The 27,081-nt window shown below is 28.9% G+C and overlaps 1 protein-coding gene across 1 annotated transcript; it reads right to left on the bottom strand.

Moving 5' to 3' along the window:
- Positions 1-252: 252 nt before the first annotated feature.
- On the bottom strand, positions 253-23,898 carry wts (serine/threonine-protein kinase warts). The gene is made up of 8 exons (XM_075289694.1): positions 23,463-23,898; positions 10,902-11,222; positions 6,963-9,225; positions 6,730-6,850; positions 6,545-6,660; positions 6,401-6,479; positions 1,528-1,723; positions 253-1,454 (listed from the first exon to the last, which is right to left on the bottom strand). Exons 2-8 carry the CDS (start codon positions 11,016-11,018, stop codon positions 1,059-1,061), a joined length of 3,288 nt encoding a protein of 1,095 aa, XP_075145809.1. The 5' UTR covers positions 11,019-11,222; positions 23,463-23,898; the 3' UTR covers positions 253-1,058.
- Between the last annotated feature and the right edge of the window lie 3,183 nt (positions 23,899-27,081).

Here is a 27,081-nt window from a genome sequence, read left to right as displayed (position 1 = left end):
ACTAGGGGTATAAAGCTTCCCAGGTATACAGAGCTATCCCGATATTGATAAGACCGTCGCTAAAAGGTCTATAGTTTCAAGGTAAACCAAAAGCTTAACGTAAACATCCAAGATTTTTCTTTCACATTTCATCTGTCGATATATGAAAAGATGGTGTTTGCAAAATGAGAGCTTAAATATCAATTCTATATAAGTATGATGTGTACTGTATTGTTTTCTTAATTCCTTTTTTTTGGCAAACATTCAACTAAATTTTATAAATAACTTTCTTCTGTATTTGTTTTTATTTTGCTTAAAGTGTAGTTATTTGTTGTAAGTATAGCCTATATAGAATTTTCTTTCTTCCAATTTGTTTTGTGTTTAAATATACGATATAATGAGTTCTACCACCTTCACGTCTGGAGTTTAAATAAAAAATTACGGTGGGGTAATGGAGACAATGACTCAAATGCATACATAGATACATATGTATGAATAATGTACATGCATTTATATATGTATATTTTTATATATATTTTTTTACTTGTAAGTTACAAAAAAATGGCAATATATATACATATATAGAGTGAGCGTCACCATTAAGTGTACAAAGGGTTTATGTAAAAAACGGTGTTTTGCTTTGTTAAGGTTTTTTTTTTTTTAATTTTTAGATTTACGTAGTAATATAAATATTCTTTTCAATAAAAATCTTTTATCTAAAGGCTGAAACAAAAATTAGTTTAAAACTAATACTTATATTCACTTTATATATGACGCTCTCTGTATATATATACATATATAAATTCCTATGCTTTGTTATACGTTATTGTATAAAATATTTTTGTTGTATATATAATTATAAAAAAAAGAAAACTTGCTTTAAATTAAATTGACTATGCATTGTTTTGTTCTTTAACTAACTTTTTTTCATTTCATAAAAAAAACATTACGATCGATAGCCCCCCCACCACAAACAATTTTCATTTGTGTTTTGGGCTAGCTCTCTGCCTCGCAAGAGACTCACTCGTTCGTAGCAAATACAAAAAGGGAAAGAAAAACAACTCACATTTTGTATTCGTTCAAACATACACTGGTGACTGGTCATCCATAACATCAGGATTAAGTTTATCATCAAAGAAACGACGAAATGTAAATTCGAAGAAGCCATGAAACGGTCTATCGGTATCATTGAACTCATCACCACTCATATTCGAATCTGAACGCAATTTATCAGGATCGATTGGATCGAAATTCGAAGTATCCGTTGGATGTTCAATCTTTGGAATATATGGAGCAATTTGACGACGCATATCAGCAAAGTCAACACCATTGAAGTAAGCATGAGCTTTGACCTCGTCGGCCTTTTTGCCCAAACGTTTATCAGCCGATGAACAAAGCCGTAATATAAGATCTGTGGCATCGTGTGATAATTTTGCTTGGGGTGGTATGTGTAGCGTCTTTTCCCAGTTTATGACCTAAAACAACCAAATGAGAATGTATATATAAGATACATATGAGACCCTAACATTGACTTCGATATCGAATTACCTTTTGTTGAGTTTCAACTGGAGTATTGGCCAAGAATGGTGGCTGACCCACCAGCATTTCATAAAGTATAACACCAACACTCCACCAATCACATAATTGTGTATATCCACTACGTTCCAGTACTTCGGGTGCAATGTAATTAGGAGTACCAACTAATGAATGGGCCAAAACTCTTTGGTGATCGCGCAGTCGTCGCCTATTAAAAAAGTATGGAAAATTCATTAAGAATGAAAAATAAATTCATTACATTATAGTCACAACAAAGCACAAATAAAAAAATTAAGCCAGCTGACTTTATGATAGGAAGACTTTATCGTATTTCAAGAAACCTGAAACAAAATTTTCTATAGAAATAAAATGTTGTCAACATTTTCCATAGAAATATAATGTTGACAAAATTTTCTATAAAAATAAAATTTTGACAAAATTTTCTATAGAAATAAAATGTTGACAAAATTTTCTATAGAAATAAAAATGTTGACAACATTTTCTATAGAAATGAAATTTTGACATTTTCTATAGAAATAAAATTTTGACAAAATTTTCCTATAGAAATGAAATTTTGACAAAAATTTCTATAAAAATGAAATTTTGACAAAATTTTCTATAGAAATAAAATTTTGACAAAATTATCTGTAGAAATAAAATTTTGACAAAATTATCTGTAGAAATAAAATCTTGACAAAATTTTCTATAGAAATAAAATTTTGACAAAATTTTTCTAAAGCAATACAATTTTGACAAAATTTTCTACAGAAATACAATTTTGACAAAATTTTCTACAGAAATACAATTTTGAAACAATTTTCTATAGAAATAAAATTTTGACAAAATTTCCTATAGAAATAAAATTTTGACAAAATTTTCTATAGAAATAAAATTTTGACAAAATTTTCCTAAAGAAAAAATATTTTGACAAAAATTTCTATAGAAATAAAACTTTGACAAAATTTTCTATAGAAATAAAATTTTGACAAAATTTTCTATAGAAATAAAATTTTGACAAAATTTTCTATAGAAATAAAATTTTGACAAAATTTTCTATAGAAATTAAATTTTGACATTTTCTATAGAAGTAAAAATTTTGACAAAATTTTCTATAGAAATAAAAATTTGACCAAATTTTCTAAAGAAATAAAAATTTGACAAAATTTTCTATAGAAATAAAATTTTGACAAAATTTTCTATAGAAATAAAATTTTGACAAAATTTTCTATAGAAATAAAATTTTGACAAAATTTTTTTAGAAGTAAAAAATTTGACAAAATTTTCTATAGAAATAAAATTTTGACAAAATTTTCTATAGAAATAAAATTTTGACAAAATTTTTTTAGAAGTAAATAATTTGACAAAATTTTCTATAGAAATAACATTTTGACAAAATTTTCTATAGAAATAAAATTTTGACAAAATTTTTCTAAAGCAATACAATTTTGACAAAATTTTCTACAGAAATACAATTTTGACAAAATTTTCTAGAGAAATAAAATTTTTAAAAAAATTTTCTATAGAAATAAAATTTTGACAAAATTTCCTATAGAAATAAAATTTTGACAAAATTTTCTATAGATATAAAATTTTGACAAAATTTTCTATAGAAATAAAATTTTGACAAAATTTTCTATAGATATAAAATTTTGACAAAATTTTCTATAGAAATAAAATTTTGACAACATTTTCTATAGAAATAAAATTTTGACAACATTTTCTATAGAAATAAAATTTTGACAAAATTTTCTATAGAAATAAAATTTTGACAAAATTTTCTATAGAAATAAAATGTTGACAAAATTTTCTATAGATATAAAATTTTGACAAAATTTTCTATAGAAATTAACTTTTGACAAAATTTTCTATAGAAATAAAATTTTGACAAAATTTTTTTAGAAGTAAAAAATTTGACAAAATTTTCTATAGAAATAAAATTTTGACAAAATTTTTTTAGAAGTAAAAAATTTTACAAAATTTTCTATAGAAATAACATTTTGACAAAATTTTTCTAAAGCTATACAATTTTGACAAAATTTTCTACAGAAATACAATTTTGACAAAATTTTCTAGAGAAATAAAATTTTTAAAAAAATTTTCTATAGAAATAAAATTTTGACAAAATTTCCTATAGAAATAAAATTTTGACAAAATTTTCTATAGATATAAAATTTTGACAAAATTTTCTATAGAAATAAAATTTTGACAAAATTTTCTATAGAAATAAAATTTTGACAAAATTTTCTATAGAAATAAAATTTTGACAAAATTTTCTATAGAAATAAAATTTTGACAAAATTTTCTATAGAAATAAAATTTTGACAAAATTTTTTTAGAAGTAAAAAATTTGACAAAATTTTCTATAGAAATAAAATTTTGACAAAATTTTCTATAGAAATAAAATTTTTACAAAATTTTCTATAGAAATAAAATTTTGACAAAATTTCCTATAGAAATAAAATTTTGACAAAATTTCCTATAGAAATAAAATTATGACAAAATTTTCTATAGAAATGAAATTTTGAAAAAGAAATAAAATTTTGACAAAATTTTCTATAGAAATAAAATTTTGACAAAATTTTCTATAGAAATAAAATTTTGCCAAAATTTTCTATAGAAATAAAATTTTGACAAAATTTTCTATAGAAATAAAATTTTGACAAAATTTTCTATAGAAATAAAATTTTTACAAAATTTTCTATAGAAATAAAATTTTTACAAAATTTTCTATAGTAATAAAATTTTGACAGAATTTTCTATAGAAATAAAATTTTGACAAAATTTGCTATAGAAATAAATTTTTGACAAAATTTTCTATAGAAATAAAATTTTGAAAAAATTTTCCTATAGAAATAACATTTTGAAAAAATTTTCCTATAGAAATAACATTTTGTCAAAATTTTCCTATAGAAATAACATTTTGATAAAATTTTCCTATAGAAATAAATAACATGTTGACAACATTATCCTATAGAAATAAAATGTTGACAAAATTATCCTATAGAAATAAAATTTTGACAACATTTTCCTATAGAAATAAAATTTTGACAAAATTTTCTATAGAAATGAAATTTTGACCAAATTTTCTATAGAAATAAAATTTTGACAAAATTTCCTATAGAAATAAAATTTTGACAAAATTTTCTATAGAAATAAAATTTTGACAAAATTTTCTATAGAAATAAAATTTTGACAAAATTTTCTATAGAAATAAAATGTTGACAAAATTTTTTATAGAAATAAAATTTTGACAAAATTTTCTATAGAAATAAAATTTTGACAAAATTTTCTATAGAAATAAAATTTTGACAAAATTTTCTACAGAAATACAATTTTGACAAAATTTTCTAGAGAAATAAAATTTTTAAAAAAATTTTCTATAGAAATAAAATTTTGACAAAATTTCCTATAGAAATAACATTTTTACAAAATTTTCTATAGATATAAAATTTTGACAAAATTTTCTATAGAAATAAAATTTTGACAACATTTTCTATAGAAATAAAATTTTGACAAAATTTTCTATAGAAATAAAATTTTGACAAAATTTTCTATAGAAATAAAATTTTGACAAAATTTTCTATAGAAATAAAATTTTGACAAAATTTTCTATAGAAATAAAATTTTGAAAAATTTTCTATAGAAATAAAATTTTTACAAAATTTTCTATAGAAATAAAATTTTGACAAAATTTCCTATAGAAATAAAATTTTGACAAAATTTCCTATAGAAATAAAATTATGACAAAATTTTCTATAGAAATGAAATTTTGAAATAGAAATAAAATTTTGACAAAATTTTCTATAGAAATAAAGGTTTGGCAAAATATTCTATAGAAATAAAATTTTGACAAAATTTTCTATAGAAATAAAATTTTGACAAAATTTTCTATAGAAATAAAATTTTGACAAAATTTTCTATAGAAATAAAATTTTTACAAAATTTTCTATAGAAATAAAATTTTGACAAAATTTTCTATAGAAATAAAATTTTGACAAAATTTTCTATAGAAATAAAATTTTGACAAAATTTTCTATAGAAATGAAATTTTGAAAAAATTTTCCTATAGAAATAACATTTTGACAAAATTTTCCTATAGAAATAACATTTTGATAAAATTTTCCTATAGAAATAAATAACATTTTGACAACATTATCCTATAGAAATAAAATGTTGACAAAATTATCCTATAGAAATAAAATTTTGACAAAATTTTCTATAGAAATGAAATTTTGGCCAAATTTTCTATAGAAATAAAATGTTCTAAAGAAATAAAATTGGGACAACATTTTCTATAGAAGTAAAAATTTTGAAAAAATTTTTTACTTCAATATATAAAATTTTGAGAAAACTTTAAAATATGATTTTTAAAAAAAAAAATTTTCAAATTTTGGTATATTATTTTTGGCATGAGTAGCAACCGTGCTATCGACTATTTTTGATGAGCTGTCAACATAAATATAGATCCACATCACATTGTCTTTGAGATTTTTCGCTAATAAAAGCCGATTAGTAGAAAAAAATTGATAGTGACCAAAATCTAATGATCAATTTTTTGCGATAACAATAACAAGACTTTAATTTGAAGAGGAAATGAAATTCAATTCTGTTTAGGCTAAGAAATCATCACAAAGACTAAAGTCGTACTTTTTTCAAAATTAAAAAAATCGAAAGATAGACTTTTATATTTGGAAGAAGTAAAAGTCGAAATTTAATTTTTTAATCCCGAATGGGTCCTCATGTAACCTTTTTCCTCTATCCAATATTTTTCTGCTAATTTGCTATAGGTTAAAATGGCAGCACTATTGATTTCAAGATCACTTAGACTATTCAGTTCATAGTGTGAATTCGATAGGGTTAACGTGGCATCGCTATAATTCATTACCTTTCCAACACTGTAGGTTTCTGTCCATTATCCGAGAAATCTTCCCATGGCTCCATTGAATCCTGTCTAGCATGGTTGCCTAAAGAGTACGAAAAAAGTATGAATTATTAATCAAAAAAAAAATATGACCATAACAACTTTTACCATTCTCTTGATAGTATTTCGAATTGTGGGTCCATCTGAAACCGGTACATAAACCGAAATCAGTTAATTTTATATGGCCATCTCGGTCGATTAGTATATTATCCGGTTTTATATCCCTAAACAAAGAAAAAACAAAAAAAATGGAATTCAAGAAAACATGATGTTGCATGTCTTTTCGATCTTACCTATGAATAAAGCCCATCTTATGTACGCTTTCAACAGCACAGGTAAGTTCAGCTATGTAAAACCGAGCCAAATGCTCTTCAAAAATACCCTTTTTTATTAACAGCGACATTAGATCACCACCTGTATAGAAAAATAATTTGTTATTATTATTGAAAGAATTTTATTATAGAATAAAAAAATATTGGAGATTTATTATTAGATCTATTGTTATTGAAAATTCCCCCCTTCTTACCGGGTATATAATCCATCACAAAATACAAATTATCCTTGTCCTGGAAACTATAGTATAGTTTGACAACCCAATTGTTGTCGGCTTCAGCCAAAATATCACGTTCTGCTTTCACATGGGCCACTTGATTGCGTTTCAAAACGTCCGCTTTGCGTAACGTTTTCATGGCATACAAGTGATTGGATGCATCTATTTTACGCACCAGAGTCACCTCACCGAATGCACCCACCCCAATTGGTTTGATTTTCACAAACATGCTCTTGTCCATTTTGGCACGTTTGAGGCGTATATAATTGCTTTCCTTTTGATTCAGCATTTTCCTCATCTCCACTTGAGTTTGAGTGGAAAGGCCGATTTTCAGCATTTCCTTTTCCAATTGATTCTTACGGAATGTTCTCTGCTTATAGGATTTGAGAACATTTTCAATGTGCTGTTCCATGTAGAATTTGAATGCTTGTGGCGAGTATTGACGAATACGACATTCCTTGCGTTCTTCTTCCTTTTCTTTGGAGACTTTTTTTCGTTCGGGTATTGGTGAGGCATGTTTGATTTTCTTAACATTGTCCGGAGGTGTGGGTTTACTGCCGGTACATGATGCGGCAGCCCCTGATGAGGATGACGCAACCGATTCACCACCACTGCCCGAGTTGTTTAGTGTAGTTTTTGTGGGCGGTATTGGTGGTGTTGTGGCTAAGTTGCTATTCAAAATAGGTGGGTTGTTGTTATTCAATCCCGTACTGTTGGATCGTCCATCCATGATATTGCTATTCAGATCATGGGGGGAGGACGATGGTCCTGGATGCGGTGGTGGTGGTGCACCCGCATTTCGTGTACTTTGATAAGGTGGCGGCGGTGGTAATTGACGACTTCCTACCACAGGCACTGCTACAGGTGGTTTTTGGGCAGCAGCGGCAGCTGCTGCAATAGCTGCCGCTGCTCTTTGTTGTGCCTGAAGTTGTTGTTGCTGCTGTTGTTGTATTACTACTTGCTGATGGTGTTGCTGTTGATGATGTTGGGCCGCCTTAGCTTGCATACTTTTAGCATAAGAAGGTGGTTCGGCACTCGGCGATTTAGTCATAACTGTTCCATTAAGTGCATTAGCGATCAATGGAGGAGTCGTCGGAGTTGGCGGAGTGGATTTACTAACGACAGCATGGGTTGTTGGAACACCGCCAGCCAACAGAGGTGATTGCTGTTGCTGCTGTTGCTGTTGTTGTTGCTGTACCACAGCAGAACTTTTTTGTGGATAAGAAGGAGGTGCTGGAAGTATATGGACCGGTGAATTGCAAGCTGACGCTGTAACTGGAGATTGTGGTGCCACTGCTGTTTGCAGTACCGGCTTTTGGACCTGCGTTGACTTAACACTTTGCATGATAATTGGCTGTTGTGTTCGTGTTGGATACACTCTCGGTTGAGGTCGCGCAACTGAGGAAGATGGCTGCAGAGGTGGTGGAAGAATTGCACTGTTTGTTACCGTAATGGGACTGGGTGAGCCCGCCGATGTAGCTGAATATATGCCACTACTTGGTGATTTACGATAATCCGACTGAGACTGTGTAGGAGATTGCCGCGATTGAATTGATGCATTGTAACTGGGAGGCGGAGCAGACGTAGGAACAACAACCCCCGTGGTAAGGGGATATGGCGGTGGTGGTTCCACGGCCGTACCGCCACCCGCCTGATACAGATTTAACGCCTTCATCTGTTGCGTCAGCTGTTGCTGGGCCTTAATACCATTTTGCGGTATCACTGGCGATGTGCCACGTGTAGGATTTGGCGTTATGGCTGCAGGACGGGTAGTTGCCGGTGATCGGCGTTTATACAGTTGATTGGATGGTGGTGGAGGTGGGGGTGTGGCCGAATTGCCTGTGGTTGGATTTCGAGGAGGAGGTGCTGGTGGCGCCACATCACTAAAATTCGATGGTGATGGTGAATATTGGCCAGTACTCGCACGACTGGCACATGTGACTTGTTGATGTGAATGCGGACTATCGGATCGAGAACTACCAGCTCCAGAATCCAATGCAGGACTGCAGCGTAAATAATTCATTGGTAATTCACGCTCAATACTTGCCTTTCGATTGAGTTTAGGCGGCATAATTGAGGGTGGCATTACTTTCGGTACATGACCGTTTAGTTGAGCCGTCGTTGGTATCGCAGGTGAGGGGACGCTCGATGGGGGTGGCTCCATCGGCGGTTTGGGATGATGATATTCCGGTGCATCGGGACGACCGTTGGCAGCGGGATATCGTAAATGTCCAAAATTCTAAAAAAAAAATAAAATACCGTTAATGAAATTTCAATTAAAAATCAGTGATTTTCAAAATTTTGTAAACGAAATAAATTAGAAATTTTATCCCAACGGGATCTCGCAAATGTCCAAAGTTCTAAAAGAATAAAATACCGATAATGAAATTTCAATTAAAATCAGTGATTTTAAAAATTTGGTAAAATCATGTTTACCTTTGCAACGGCATGTCCTTAAAAAATACGATAGGACTCTTCATGTGTGCCTGGTTTTTGTATCGGTGCAAATTTCCAAATTATAAAATTAACAGCCTTACTTTACAAATAGTATAAGGCATTCGCGATATGGTATCGTTTTTCGAAGATAGCGCACCAAACGAAATAGACACCGAAAAAAATATCACAAACATTTTTCCAATTAAAATTATAACTGAATTTAAAATTTTTATTTTTTGATTGATGTTTTTTATAATTGAAACAAAAATCTATCACAAAAATAATTGTATCAATTATCCAATTTTTAATTGGATCAATTAAATTTTTAATTGACTTTGGTGATTGATACTATCATTTCCGTGATTAAAGATGTTTCAATTAAAATTTATTAATAGAATCAATTTAATTTAAGACAAAATGTATTTTATTTTTATGTTGGGTCGTTTCGCAAAAAAATATGTTGCCTTGGTGTTACACTACTTTTTCCCTCATTGTATTTTCGCCCAAATATAGTGTCATTCCAAAGTTATTGTTAATTCATAATATTGTGAGGGATGTAGGATCCAAAATCTACGACAGTGTCCTTCATATTTTGCAATCAATTTCGAGAATTTTAAATCTTTTTTCCCAATCGAAATCGCCATTAGATATGATTATATATATCCCTCTATATATAGTTGGATCTGATGTTAGATCTCGTCATATGTGGAATTATATATAATTATATCTAATTTTGTCTCATCATATCTCGGTAAATCTGCTTAAATTTAAAGTGGCCAATTTTGAGATCTAATCGTATCTAATTAGATCCCCAATTTTTACACGGGTGGTGAATTTAAACTTCATTGGCCACACTTACATTTAAAAGATTGCTTTAGAAGTGAATTTGCAAATTTTTTCATTTACATACTTCCATATTTTAAAATTCCATGTTTTTTTTTTTCTTTTTTTCTTTTTTCTTTTATAATCACGCTGTGAATACAATGTCCTATCTTTTCGATAATACAAAAAAAAAATCGTTTGTGTTGATAGATGAAAATCAAATGTTTGCCATAAAACAAATTGATTTAGTTTTGTATAAACATTTCATCGTCTCACATATTGCATAAATTTCCTCCCCATTGCAATAGCAAACAACATGCAGTTTGTATATATTAAATATGACTATAATTCATATATACAATTTTAGCAAAATACTGTGCGGTAATAATGTCACTATTGTTGTAATTTTATAATTATGGTCTTTTATTTGTAAATCCTCGTTTTAATTGGTCGTTTAACGTCATCTGAATTGAAAATAGTGACAATGTAAGCCCCCGCTCCAAAAGCAATGTAAATGTTTTTATTGTATGTCAATCGTTCAATATCCGATTAAGGTAGATCAATGTCAATCTGTTGAATTAGTGGGTGGTAATTGTATTTTCCACACAGTTTAGTTATAAATTAAATAGCATAAAAATATTTTTTTGTTTTATTTACCTGTACTCCATTATCCTTTTGAACTTGAAATCTTGTTAAATCCTGTTTTATAGTCTCAAGGGCTTCGGCTGTATATTTATTTTTGGGGCGACCACTTTTTCCGCCCGCTTGATGCATTCTTGCAATATTTAGCACTCATAGCACAACCAGGAAAACGATTATGAATTTTATTTTTCCTTTGTAGAGTTAAGACACAATGTACTTTTGTTTAAAATTTCGTTTTCTTTATAGTATAGGCAAAAATTATCCTCATGAGCAAGTATTGAACATTTCTAGTCTCTCCATAAAATAGAACATTTGGTCATCATATTGCACTATGGTCTGGAAAAAAAACAAAAACAAAAATAATTTATTAATTTCCTATAGAAATAAAATTTTGACAAAAATGTTGACAAAGTTTTCCATAGAAGTAAAATTATCATCCATGATGGAGAGTATTTAATATTCGGCCCGACCCAACTATTGATTGTATATACCTGTTTTATAAGGATTATATAAGGATTATATACAATCATTAGTTGAGTTTATATCATCCATCCATCATGGAAAAAAATTTCGGCGAATACAACACCTCATAATGGGCGAAACAACACTGATTGATCTTTGATTTTTGATTTTCTGGTAATTTAAAATGAAAGCAAGGAAGTTTCTATCGAATCCATAGTATATTGGAAGCCACCGTGGTGCAATAGTGAGCTTTTTTCTTTTTATTACAAAGTATTATTAGGTCAATACCAACAAAAAGTTTGTAGCTGTGGCTTAACCCCTCTTAGTAATGATGGTAACATTTTTGATTTTTTTCAAGCTTCACTAAGAAATTTAGTAATTTTTTTTTTATAGAAAATTTTGTCAATATTTTATTTCTATAGAATATTTTGTCAAAATTTTATTTCTATAGAAAATTTTGTCAAAATTTTATTTCTATAGAAAATTTTGTCAAAATTTTATTTCTATAGAAAATTTTGTCAAAATTTTATTTCTATAGAAAATTTTGTCAAAATTTTATTTCTATAGAAAATTTTGTCAAAATTTTATTTCTATAGAAAATTTTGTCAAAATTTTATTTCTATAGAAAATTTTGTCAAAATTTTATTTCTATAGAATATTTTGCCAAACCTTTATTTATATAGAATATTTTGTCAAAATTTTATTTCTATAGAAAATGTTGCCAAAATTTTATTTCTATAGAAAATTTTGTCAAAATTTTATTTCTATAGAAAATTTTGTCAAAATTTTATTTTTACAGAAAATTTTGTCAAAATTTTATTTCTATAGAAAATTTTGTCAAAATTTTATTTTTATAGAAAATTTTGTAAAAAAAATTATTTCTATAGAAAGTTTTATCATAGAAAGTTTTATAAAAAACTTTTTTTTCTATAGAAAGTTTTATAAAAAACTTTTTTTTCTATAGAAAGTTTTATAAAAAATTTTGTCAAAATTTTATTTCTATAGAGAATTTTGTCAAAATTTTATTTCTATAGAAAATGTTGTCAAAATTTTATTTCTATAGAAAATGTTCTCAAAATTTTATTTCTTTAGAAAATTTTCTCAAAATTTTATATCTGTAGAAAATTTTATCAAAATCTTATTTCTGTAGAAAATTTTCTCAAAATTTTATTTCTATAGCAAATTTTCTCACAATTTTATTTCTATAGAAAATTTTATTTTTACAGAAAATTTTGTCAAAATGTTATTTCTATAGAAAATTTTGTCAACATTTTATTTCTATAGAAAATTTTGTCAAAATTTTATTTCTATAGAAAATTTTGTCAAAATTTTATTTCTATAGAAAATTTTGTCAAAATTTCATTTCTATAGAAAATTTTGTCAAAATTTTATTTCTATAGAAAATGTTGTCAAAATTTTATTTCTATAGAACATTTTGTCAAAATTTTATTTCTATAGACAATTTTGTCAAAATTTTATTTCTACAGAAAATTTTGTCAAAATTTTATTTCTATAGAAAATATTGTCAAAATTATATTTCTATAGAAAATTTAGTCAAAATTTTATTTCTATAGAAAATTTTGTCAAAATTTTATTTCTATAGAAAATTTTGTCAAAATTTTATTTCTATAGAAAATTTTGTCAAAATTTTATTTCTATAGAAAATTTTGTCAAAATTTTATTTCTATAGAAAATGCTGTCAAAATTTTATTTCTATAGAAAATTTTGTCAAAATTATATTTCTATAGAAAATTTTGTCAAAATTTTATTTCTATAGACAATTTTGTCAAAATTTTATTTCTACAGAAAATTTTGTCAAAATTTTATTTCTATAGAAAATGCTGTCAAAATTTTATTTCTATAGAAAATTTTGTCAAAATTTTATTTCTATAGAAAATTTTGTCAAAATTTTATTTCTATAGACAATTTTGTCAAAATTTTATTTCTACAGAAAATTTTGTCAAAATTTTATTTCTATAGAAAATATTGGTAAAATTATATTTCTATAGAAAATTTTCTCAAAATTTTATATCTGTAGAAAATTTTCTCAAAATCTTATTTCTGTAGAAAATTTTCTCAAAATTTTATTTCTATAGAAAATTTTCTCAAAATTTTATTTCTATAGAAAATTTTATTTTTATAGAAAATTTTGTCAAAATGTTATTTCTATAGAAAATTTTGTCAACATTTTATTTCTATAGAAAATTTTGTCAAAATTTTATTTCTATAGAAAATTTTGTCAAAATTTTATTTCTATAGACAATTTTGTCAAAATTTTATTTCTATAGAAAATTTTGTCAAAATTTTATTTCTATAGAAAATATTGTCAAAATTATATTTCTATAGAAAATTTTGTCAAAATTTTATTTCTATAGAAAATTTTGTCAAAATTTTATTTCTATAGAAAATTTTGTCAAAATTTTATTTCTATAGAAAATTTTGTCAAAATTTTATTTCTATAGAAAATTTTGTCAAAATTTCATTTCTATAGAAAATTTTGTCAAAATTTTATTTCTATAGAAAATTTTGTCAAAATTTTATTTCTATAGAAAATGTTGTCAAAATTTTATTTCTATAGAAAATTTTGTCAAAATTTTATTTCTATAGACAATTTTGTCAAAATTTTATTTCTATAGAAAATTTTGTCAAAATTTTATTTCTATAGAAAATATTGTCAAAATTATATTTCTATAGAAAATTTTGTCAAAATTTTATTTCTATAGAAAATTTTGTCAAAATTTTATTTCTATAGAAAATTTTGTCAAAATTTTATTTCTATAGAAAATGTTGTCAAAATTTTATGTCTATAGAAAATTTTGTCAAAATTTTATTTCTATAGACAATTTTGTCAAAATTTTATTTCTACAGAAAATTTTGTCAAAATTTTATTTCTATAGAAAATATTGTCAAAATTATATTTCTATAGAAAATTTTGTTAAAATTTTATTTCTATAGAAAATTTTGTCAAAATTTTATTTCTATAGAAAATTTTGTCAAAATTTTATTTCTATAGAAAATTTTGTCAAAATTTTATTTCTATAGAAAATTTTGTCAAAATTTTATTTCTATAGAAAATTTTGTCAAAATTTTATTTCTATAGAAAATTTTGTCAAAATTTTATTTCTATAGAAAATTTTGTCAAAATTTTATTTCTATAGAAAATTTTGTCAAAATTTTATTTCTATAGAAAATTTTGTCAAAATTTTATTTCTATAGAAAATTTTGTCAAAATTTTATTTCTATAGCAAATGTTGTCAAAATTTTATTTCGATTTTTATTGTTGGTTTGTTCTTCAATCATATTTGTTGAAACCATATCCTCCAAAAGCGTGTCGTCTGGACCTGGATAATCCCATAAGTTTTCATTTCTTCATATTCAAATCCATTAATCCTTTTTCCCAAAATGATTCTGGTCATCTTGCAGGAAGCAAGAATCGTCAGAGCTATTAGATGAGTCCGATCTATTGGAATTAACTATGGATTAAGGTAAATCCTTCATTAACTTGAAAAATAGAATGGGTCCCAAATGACTAAATCTGAGACACACCCGATGGGACGCTGAAACACCTGGAATATGATTCCCCCAATTGATAGAGTGTGCGTACGACAATCCAGATATGACTAAATCCAGTCAATAAATGAATCCTATACAATTAATACTTATGACAACCCCTAAAAGCATTACAAATAACATCTGTTTGCTTATCCAGCACAAAATTACGAATTCCAATAGTTTCGTAATAGTAATATCCTTTGCAATACCCATGCCGACAAGCATGTAAAGCCGAAGAAAAGGTAAAATATCCGTCCATTTTCTAAAAAATTTTCAGGATAGCACTCAACGTTTCCATCCCTCCTATAATTCCCCATTTCAAAAGGACTTCCAAACTTGTCATGTGGAGAAAGAACTTTTCGATCAACGAGGGAAGTAATCAAATGTCAATGAACTATTAAAAAGTTTTGTCAAAGGAAGAGACAGACCCCAGAACAAAAATTCGGAATAATTCCTGGGATCCCACCAGGGCCAAAACTACTAGAAGCATATCGAGGTGCGGAATTTGTGTCAAAGAGAGGAACATCACTCCGACCAAATGACTAAATACGGTAAGGACACGCATCATTCATATAAAAACCTTGACGCTCATAAACCGACTCAAAGAATTGACTTCGTATCTTCGAGGGCCTAGGCAATGAACCAACTTTCCCCCTGACCTTCAGTGTTGCCGGTATTTTTCTGGTACTTGTCCCCAAATTATGATGTTTTCGTCCCCAAATATTCCCAATTTAAATTTAAATTCCTCCCAAAAATCCCCAATAATTTTTTGAAATTTTTTTTGAAAAAAAAAAAATAAATAAATAAAAATAAAGCAAAAGGCTCTGCTGTAGAAAATCAGTAATAATAATCTAATAAGCTCCAATAAGATAAAGATTTCGAACCACAACACCAAGAGACTGGTGATCGTCTTCCAAATGGTGGAGATATGAAAATGGGAGTTCAGAGTTCCTTGTATTTATGAATGAATATAGAAAAAAATTTTGAGAAAGCTTTCTTAGAAATAAAATTTTGGCAAATAAAATAAATAAAATTTTTCCTATAGAAATAAAATTTTGTTAAAACGATTTAACCGATTTCTCGAAAAAAAAATCCCCAAATTTATGGAGCTTCCCTACCAAATCCCAAAGTCCCCTAATCAAAAATTTCATCCCCATTCACGAAAAAAAATATCCCCAATTTGGGGGAAAATCCCAAATACTGGCAACACTGACTACCTAGGAAACCTATCAAGATCGTCCTTAACCCCATTAATAAGTTTAAGGCACTCCCTATTAATTTTCTATTGCAATTTTGTCCCATTTTTTTTTATAGAAAATGCAAATTTCCAAACAACAAGGATAAAAATTTAATATCCGTCTTGGCAAAATAAGAGTCTAAATATTGGAAATCATAAAGTCAGGACTCTGTCCTCTCCATGTGAGGCACTCGTTTCAATGGATAAACTAAGCTTTTACACTCATTATTTACACTCAATAGCCTCTATTTTTACTGAATTGAAAACTTTTAATCAATAAACTACGTGCAATTGTAAGTGCACATAGTCATATTGTAAGATGTGCGTGTATATGTGTCTACACATTATAGTAATTCGCTGTGCAGAATTGTTGATCTTTTGTACGAATAGAAATAGTTCGCTTTATGGACAACAACTACTATTCAATTTTTTTGTTGTAGACAACGTCGTAGCCACTGCATTGGCGAATAACACAAACTCACCCGCGGCATGTACCTACTACTCGGTTGGATTGCATGCTGGAATGTGAATGGAATTCCAAATATTTCATCGTTTTACAGAAAAGCGGCGATCAATTTATACAAACAATAACATGTTTTTTGTTTTTGATTTTTTTTCTATGTATGCACGAGTACCACCATCCAACCAACCAACCATCCATCCATCCAGCGTTCATGTACACACAAACATACTAAACAAAAATGTATTACGGACAAGTATGCACATATGTATCCTCCACACTCGTCACTGCCTCTATTCCTAGTTCTGGTGATATTGGTAGTGGTACTGTTGGCAATTGCAACACATTTCCACACACACATTCGGTGGTATCGATACATAAGATACTCGACTACATACAGTGACTCACAATACTGAACGATGAAAATTTGGTTCTTTTGTTCTTACTTTTTTTTTTGCAAAATGTGGATTTATGTATATTCCTGTGGGGAGAAGATGATATGCAGTTGTCTCTTTGTCAATCTCTTCTTTTGTTTTGGAATGCAAGTGCAAGCAAGTGCATTATTACATGAGCTTATTAATGCTTAGAATTTTTGTTTTTGTTTCATGTATCCTTAAACTTGATCTCAATCCTACACGAGACAGACTAAAACGCATCACATTTTGTTGTTGTTGTTTTTTTTTTTTAGTTCAATGTCTCGATAATATAAAAAGAACATCATCAATACCATGACAGATGAAGGACAATATATAACTTAATGTGGTAAATGAAGCATTGATTCTATCAAAGAGTATATAGAAAATTTAATGTATCTTTTAAGCCTTTTTACTGGACCGATATGTTACCAAGAGGCTTTTTAGTATTATTGTTAGAACCATACTGGTGTATGACTCTATCATACGCTGATAGAATAGAATCGGTGCAGCAGAAGTTCTTGCTGTTAGCTTTGAGGCAACTTCATTGGAGCGGTGACTTTGTTCTTCCTTCTTCATACATCTCTAGATTGAAGCTGTGCATTGATTTTAATTATATCTTTCATCTATTTGACACTAACTTAAGTATTAATGTGATAAAGTCAAGAATTTTGTCATATTACATTATATGTCCGGCTGATGAAACCATCCCCCTGCAATGGTTCGGATCATGGTGTGTACGATCTAACGTCGGGGATGAGGCCCTCACCGTCGGATGGGGCGTTGGGACCGCTCAAACAACAAGTATTTTACTTTCTTTCTTTTAGTTTAAAAAATTAAAATCAACATTGGGTAAGTTTCAAAACTCTAGTAATAGATCTTTCTACCATTTCAGAGAAAAATTCAAGTCATGAAAATTGAAAGTTCTTTCTGCACAAATTTTTAAGTTGAGACAGAGACAATGTCTAGCCGCACCGACTTATAATATCTTACGTGAATCCTATTGTTTGAGGGGCTTTTTTGTTACTACTATCAATTCCGTATAGTTAGATAGAATAAAATTTTTTTGAAATAAAATTTTGACAAAATTTTCTATAGGAATAAAATTTTGATTTTTTTTTTATAGAAATAAAATTTTGACAAAATTTTCTATAGAAATAAAATTTTGACAAAATTTTCTATAGAAATAAAATTTTGACAAAATTTTCTGTAGAAATAAAATTTTGACAAAATTTTCTATAGGAATAAAATTTTGACAAAATTTCCTATAGGAATAAAATTTTGACAAAATTTCCTATAGGAATAAAATTTTGAAAAAAATTTTATAGAAATAAAATGTTGACAAAATTTTCTATAGAAATAAAATTCTGAGAAAATATTCTATAGAAATAAAATTTGGCAAAATTTTCTATAGAAATAAAATTTGGCAAAATTTTCTATAGAAATAACATTTTGACAACATTTTCTATAGAAATAAAATTTTGATAAAATTTTCTATAAGTATAAAATTTTCACAAAATGTTCTATAGAAATAAAATTTTCACAAAATTTTCTATAGAAATAAAATTTTGACAATATTTTTTATAGAAATAAAATTTTGACAAAAATTTTTATAGGAATAAAACTTTGAAAAATTTTCTATAGAAATAAAATTTTGACAAAATTTTCTATAGAAATAAAATGTTGACAAAATTTTCTGTAGAAATAAAATGTTGACAAAATTTTATATAGGTATAAAATTTTCACTAAATTTTCTATAGAAATAAAATTTTTACAAAATTTTCTATAGAAATAAAATTTTGACAAAATTTTTTATAGAAATAAAATTTTGACAAAATTTTTTATAGGAACAAAATTTTGAAAAATTTTCTATAGAAATAAAATTTTGACATAATTTTTTATAGAAATAAAATTTTCTATGGAAATAACATTTTGACAAAATTTTCTGTAGAAATAAAATTTTGACAAAATTTTCTATACGAATAAAATTTTGAAAAATTTTTTATAGAAATAAAATGTTGGCAAAATTTTCTATAGAAATAAAATTTTGACAAAATATTCTATAGAAATAAAATTTTGACAAAATTTTCTATAGAAATGAAATTTTGACAAAATTTTCTATAGAAATAAAATGTTGACAAAATTTTATATAGGTATAAAATTTTCACTAAATTTTCTATAGAAATAAAATTTTTACAAAAATTTCTATAGGAATAAAATTTTGAAAAAAATTTTTTATAAAAATAAAATGTTGGCAAAATTTTCTATAGAAATAAAATTTTGACAAAATATTCTATATAAATAAAATTTTGACAAAATTTTCTATAGGAATAAAAATTTTCTATAGAAATAGAATTTTGAAAAGATTTTCTTTAGAAATAAAATTTTGAAAAAAAAATTCTATAGAAATAAAATTTGGCAAAATTTTCTATAGAAATAAAATTTGGCAAAATTTTTTATAGAAATAAAATAATAGGTATAAAATTTTCACTAAATTTTCTATAGAAATAAAATTTTTACAAAATTTTCTATAGGAATAAAATTTTGAAAAAATTTTTATAAAAATAAAATGTTGGCAAAATTTTCTATAGAAATAAAATATTGACAAAATATTCTATAGAAATAAAATTTTGACAAAATTTTCTATAGGAATAAAAATTTTCTATAGAAATAGAATTTTGAAAAGATTTTCTTTAGAAATAAAATTTTGAAAAAAAATTTCTATAGAAATAAAATTTGGCAAAATTTTCTATAGAAATAAAATTTGGCAAAATTTTCTATAGAAATAAAATTTTTTCTATATGACAAAATTTTCTATAGAAATAAAATTTTCACTAAATTTTCTATAGAAATAAAATTTTCACTAAATTTTCTATAGAAATAAAATTTTGACAAAATTTTCTATACTAATAAAATTTTGACAAAATTTTCTATAGAAATAAAATTTTGACAAAATTTTCTATAGAAATAAAATTTTGACAAAATTTTCTATAGAAATAAAACTTTGACAAAATTTTCTATAGGTATAAAATTTTTACTAAATTTTAGAAATAAAATTTTCACAAAATTTTCTATAGAAATAAAATTTTGACAAAATTTTTTATAGAAATAAAATTTTGACAAAATTTTCTATAGAAATAAAATTTTGGCAAAATTTTCTAGGAGTAAAATTTTGACAAAATTTTCTATAGAAATAAAATTTTGGCAAAATTTTCTATAGAAAAATTATTTATGACTCGAGTGGCAACCGTGGTTTGATGTAAAGGGATAATTAAAATGAAAAAAAACGTTCAATGTTACGCCATTGAGTCTAAAATTCAGTTGCCCCCAGCAGCCCCTTGGGACAAATAGAGGTAAAATACACAACTCAAGATAAATCCTGTTGTTTCAATATTGCCGGTCCTAGCACATTGGAACGTACAACTAAAAAATCCAGATCAGGTTCCTGATTGATAGAGTGATTGAATTTTGCTTTCTTAACACCAATACTCAATAGCTTTGATATACAGAGTAGGTTCTCCTATGGACAATATTGGCGAAATACCATAAACGTCAATCTTCATTCAATCATCAACATCATCAATAACATTTATATTTTGTCTCACTCTATTATTCTCTATAAGGATAAGACTAAAAGAGAGAGAGAGAGATGATACAAACCTTTACAAAATATACGACAGTTTCGAATAGTGGAGAATCTCAACCAACCAACAATATTAATTTATGTACTATGGGCCTTTGCTTCTCCAGACTGATATCACAAGAAGACCCTGTGGTGAAATGCCCGTCTTACAAAGGATCATGGGTCCATTATTAGTTACGGTCAAACAATGTGGTTTATCAACTTGACTTATCTCCTCTCAGTAATGCTAACTAAAGCTTTTTTAAGTAGCGTCACATGTAATTTGATACTGCAGCCTTCATTTATTAGAGTAGTTCCAAAATCTGGGTTAACACAATTGATGGTAGAGTCTGAGCATGAATACTACAAACTAACCTGACCTAAAACATTAAGATCAGTCAAATGTTGTTCTCAAAATGAGGTTGTTTTTGCAAGCGCCATATATACCGCAATCTCGGGGGAAGACACTCACTGCAAACAAAAATCTAGGTGGGTTTCTTTACTGAGGTAACTGAATAGCTAAAAAGTTTTTCAGGTTTTTTGTAGAATATCCACTATCTCCTGTGGCACCTAGTCTCTCTCGACGTATATTTGCACTAGAGCGTTAAAATCATAAAAATTAAGAAGAATCTTAGATGAGCAAATTTGCTCAATGAGTGACCCACAGTAAATGGAACACCTTCTGGACAAGTATAGGACTTGTCACTAGTGTGCATGGACCAGTCCCATTTCTGTTCAAAACGTATGGAAGGTAACTTGACACTGTAACGTGGGTTTGTTAATGACCGGATAAATTTTAGCTTTAGCACAGTATTTGGACTAATTCCAAAGGACACGTCCTGGGACACTTTTAGTAGTTCTACTCCACAGACAGGTCCTCATGAGCCCGTTTGGGACAACCTCTTAGGAACCAGTTTCATTTTGAGAAATCGAATCGCACAAGAAAGGAAAAACCTTTGGAATATATTCAACAATAGATTAGTCTGATAATTGTATTTCAGCAAATGTATGGATCCAATAAGATTTTTGTAAATCAATAAATTGCGGCATGCTAGATCCCGGGTACCAGTTCTTGGCAGGATGTATACGCAGTATGATCTTGGTCTCCCCATAAAGGTGATCCAGGGGACCTTAGTGGGGAGACCAAGATCATCCAAAAGCATAACACAATTACATGTTCCCAAAGCAGAACCTTTTGGGCTGCTATCGCAGTAGCACCATCTTGTGGATAGGCAACCACCATCCAGGAATGTAAGAGTTGAGCTCCAGCGTTACAAAAGAGAGCCTCTAGATCATGCAGGTCGATGAAAAGCTACAAGGTCAATCCTGTTCTCGAAGCTCGATCAAAGCACCGGAGGAGAGAGACCTCCCACAGCAGACCAAGGTAGTTTTAGACCAACTAAGATCTGGCAAGTGAATCCGCCTGAATTTCTACCTATCAATGACTGATAGCAGCGTGTGTCCCATCTGTAACCAAGAGCTACATAACACTCGTCACCTTTTGGCTTGTCCAGCTAAACCTTTCCGACTCACCACCAGATCACTCTACGCACATCCCATGCTTGTCACAGAGTTCCTTGAACTGGATACTAGCTGAAGTACAAAAGCATAGAACAAATGAATGAAACTACATTACAACAACAATACCAACTGGTACCAGTCGTTAGTGTCAATTTGCACAAAATTCATGTTGTTGTCTTACTCCGCGAGAACCTTTGCACACCAACTATCATCAAATATTATTCCAGCGGTTATTAAATCCTTCCGATAAATGGCGTTCTGATATAGCATGGAAGGTCTTGCAGACACTGCTATAGTAAGGAGGTCTTTATCACTAAAATGAAAAAAAAAAACATCAGGCAGCTCTCACTGACTACCGATTAATTTCATATTATCCCCTCTATTATGTATGTGGACATGTGTAGGCGTATGTGTAAGCCAATTAGCCAAATTGTTCAGAATCTCAGAATTCTCCAGCAATGGGTCAATCTGAAATACTGGCCTTTTCTTAGGAAACTTCTCTTTAAATAGTCTTATAGATGGTTTGGACATGGCTATATAAAAGTAAGACACTTGTAGTTGAGATGGAAATAGAACAGGGATCCACTCATTGATATTTGATGCTAATAGAAACAATATTCGTGTAGAAATACAAGCTGTCAATATGATTTTCATGACTTAGACTCGTACACAAAAAAAGTATGGTAGATTGTATCGAAGCTGATAAACACATTATGATGATCTATTTCGTTCCTTTAACTTGGCGATATCTTAATTAATTTTATTTACCAAGTATATGTCAGAAATTATGCCACCAATATTTAACAAGCACGTCTATTTAGCAGAGACCTGAATTTCCAATCATAAAGTTTTCTGAAGACATATCCTGAATAGCACTTCATTCATCTTGTGCTAAGGGCTCCATATGCATATAGAAAAAGTCCATTTTATTCAAGCAGAATACTTCAACGATATTAATATAAGTCTTTATTGTAATAATTCTTAAGAAGCATGTCCTAATCATATCGAAAGACATTTCACATTTCAAACTCGCTAAAATATCATCACTTTTTCATCCGCATACCACCACTGTTTTGGCAAACGAATTTTTTTCCCAAAAACGAAGAAAAACTTTGCACTAGAAAAATCAAATAATAAATAATTGCACCATCAGACTTATGGAATGTGAGCCTTAGCAAAATTCTAACCAACAGGGGAATGTTGTGGGGAGGTGGATAGGATTTAATTCTTTATTGATTCGTTTGTGGCACTTGTTGGACGAGACAATCGACGACACACACAAATGTATATTAACATGTTGCACTCTTACTTGTTTTGTTTTTGATTAGAACCGATGTTCACCACACACTACACGAAACAATTTCTTTGTTATTATTGTTTTTAAGTCTTAAAATTTATGACGACCCGTCGTGGTTTATTTTATTTGTAATTCTTTTACTTTCGAGTGGAATTATTTTCTTTTTAGCGATCATCATCTACTCGTTGGAACGATGAAATGTAGCGAGTGATCATAATTTCTTATTGTGCCTTGTGAACTCGTTACTTGGCATGTGAAGATTTCATGAGAACAATTTACACATTTTCACTATTTATCCATGTACTTTTCATGCAATTCCACAATTTTCACATAGCCGACAAGTTATTGAACAAAATGGTGTATAATAATTTAAAGAAAATCGACCCGAAAATTAAAGATGATTAATGAATTTGAGCTTCCTCTTCGGGGCTTTTCTTGCTTCTTTCAATAAAATGACATTTCTGACATTTTATTTTAGACATTTCGTTGTGGTGTACCAAGTACTTTGTATATTTGTTATTTGGTACTCGAAGTCATTTAAAAGGGTCCTTCACACTTTGAACAAATCGAGAAAAGAGAATTATTGCTACCACCCTGCCAGCATTTCCATTCCATCAGCATCGCTACCACAGACACGTATGTGACACTATAACAGTCACCAACTGTGATGGGGGAAGCGTATCAAAAAGTACGAAATGTACATGAAAGTTTTTTGCCATCAAGAGTCATTTTATACATATATTGAAGTGCAACTAGCTTATTCCCTGCCAACATTTCAAAGTTCCATTTCATCCTCATCGCTACCACAGACTCCTAAATGACACTACAACAATCGGGAATTTTGAGTGTAGGAGATGGGATTTTAATGCGCTTTACAAACTGTAGAGTATGAATTATTAAACACCACTCTAACATTTATCTTTATCCTAACATTCTAACATTGTACTCTCACTCTCATCTGTTGAAACAAGTTAACGTATCTCATACACTAACACACACATCCAATCGGTTATTTATACAAAACTAAAATCTCATTGCGAGTATTTATAATTTTGAATTCTAATAAAGAAGTTAGTATGCATTTGAGCACATACAACGCCACTTGTGTTTCATTTCGTAGTGTAATACACTACATATTTGGCGACGAGGAGAAAAAAGCGAGTCAACGGCACAATAGATTTGTGGGGTTCAATAGCCTCAAATAACAGTAAAAAAAAAAAAAAAGTTGCATATGTACTTATATATGCAATAAACGAAAAGAAAACTGAAAACAACTGAACTAAAAAAAAAAAAAGAATGCCCCCGAAGATGGATGAATCCAATGTAACTCTAAATGGTGGTCAGATGACAGTGGTCCAAACGACAAGTGTCAGTGAATTTAACCCCAGTGTTGAGTCGTGGGAAGTTTGGAAGGAAAAAATTGATATCCATTTCTGCGAGATTGGTTGTACTGAAGACAACATTAAAAGATCGATATTGCTGAAATCAATTGGTGCTGTGCCGTATAAAGTGCTTCATAGTTTGTGCAGCCCAGATTCTCCAGTGTCCAAAACGTATGAAGAGCTGTGTGAAATATTGGACACTCAGTACACACCACCAACAATTGTTTTCAGTGAGCGAAAAAAATTTCATTTGGCTGTAAAGAGTGATGGGGAGTCTGTGGCAGAGTGGTATGCCCGTGTGAAAACTCTAGCACTTAATTGCAAATTTGGACAACATTTAGATGCTTTTGTTTTAAACCAATTTATAATGGGTTTACCAAATTTTATGTTTGAGAGGCTGTGTGAAGAAGACGAAAGCATAACGCTACAAAGTGCTTTGAGGAAAGCCATGATATTAGAAACCAAAAATATGACGAAGGCGGTGGAAAGAGACCAAAGTTCTATAAACTTTGTTAACAAAAACAAATTTCAAAGGAAAAATAGTGGTGGCGGTGGCAGAGGTAGTAATTGCAGTGGCAATAGGTGTGGTATTGGCAGCAGCAGTAAAGGAAATGGTGGCAGAGGAGATTTTTATGGCAGCAGAGACAATAGATCTGACGGTGGAAAAAAGTCTGCATGTTCTCATTGTGGCTGGCGAAACCATAGTTCGCAATCTTGTAAATACAAGGACAGCAAGTGTCATTCCTGTGGGAAGATTGGCCATTTAGCTTCTGTTTGCTATAGTAAAAAGAGAAGTGTTAATCATGTTTCTAATGACTCTAATGAAGATTATATTGATAATGAACTTTTTAATTATTCAATTTTTAGTGTGGCTGAGCGTGGTTCTAGTGACGTGTACTCTCTACCAGTCGTTATTGATGGGGTCAAAATGAACGCCGTTTGTGACACCGGTGCTCCATGTACGCTGTTGCCTGTTTCGTTTTATGAAAACAACAATATAAAGAAAAATCTTCGACCGTGTCGTGTACCTTAAGGTAAGTACTATGTTCGCTTTTCGAGTTGAAATTTTCGCGGTTACTTTATTAAAACAGTTCAATATGAAGCAGATAAATTAATTCAATTGATGCGCATTTTCTTGTTCCCCTAGGTTTCGGCAAGACTTTACAGGAATATTTTGGTTTTAATTTATAATTTTGATTATTTCAGGAAAAGTAATCGCGAAAATAAAGTGATTTTCAACTCGAAAACCGAACATAGTACCCACCTTTATGTGGATTATAGTGGAGACAAATTAAAGCTGGTTGGTGAATGTGATGCCACTGTTACTTATGAAGGTAAAACCAAATCTGTAGTAGTTGTTGTTGTTGATTCGTTGAATCCACCGTTACTTGGACGCTCATTTTTACGTGCTTTTAATTTTGAATTACTGCAAGTCAACAATATAAGACCTGAGAACGTGAATTCTATTATTGAACAGATGAAAATTGAATTCTCTGATGTTTTTGAGAATAAATTGGGCGAATATAGGGCAAATATTATTTCCCTGAAGGTTGTTGAGGATGCAACACCTGTTTTTTTTAAACCGAGATCAGTACCGTTGGCATGGAAAAAAAAAATTGAGGCAAAATTGCGTGATTTGATAGAAGCGGATGTATTGGAGCCAGTTGATAACTCTGATTGGGGTACACCATTGGTACCAATCTTGAAGCCTAACGGAGATTTTCGAATTTGTGGCGACTATAAAGTAACAATTAACAAATTTTTAAAGGATTTCAAATACCCTTTGCCTCGGATAGAGGAAATTTTTGCTTCTTTGGAGGGTGGCGAACTTTTCACAAAACTTGATTTGTCAAATGCTTACAATCAACTGGTGTTAGATGAAAGTTCTCAATTACTGTGTGCGTGGAGTACGCATATAGGGACTTTAAAAGTAAAGCGTTTACCATTTGGTGTCAAAACAGCTGCGGCTATTTTTCAGAAAACCATGGAAAATTTATTGAGGGGTATTCCATGTGTAGTTGTATACCAAGATGATATAACGGTCACTGGTAAAAACTTGCAGGAGCATGTACGTACATTGCGTTTAGTTCTTCAGAAATTACAAAGTTCTGGATTGAAATTGAATTTAAATAAGTCGGAATTTTTCAAACCCAAAATTTCATATCTGGGCTTCAATATTGATAAAAATGGACTTAGTAAGAACAATGATCGGATTTCGAGTATAATTTCTGCACCAATTCCTTCTAATG

The sequence above is a fragment of the Haematobia irritans genome, chromosome 1 (assembly GCF_050003625.1).
Source record: "Haematobia irritans isolate KBUSLIRL chromosome 1, ASM5000362v1, whole genome shotgun sequence".
Lineage (NCBI taxonomy): Eukaryota > Metazoa > Arthropoda > Insecta > Diptera > Muscidae > Haematobia > Haematobia irritans.
Note: the sequence above shows the minus strand (reverse complement) of the source record. Positions and strands in the feature narration are given on the sequence as shown.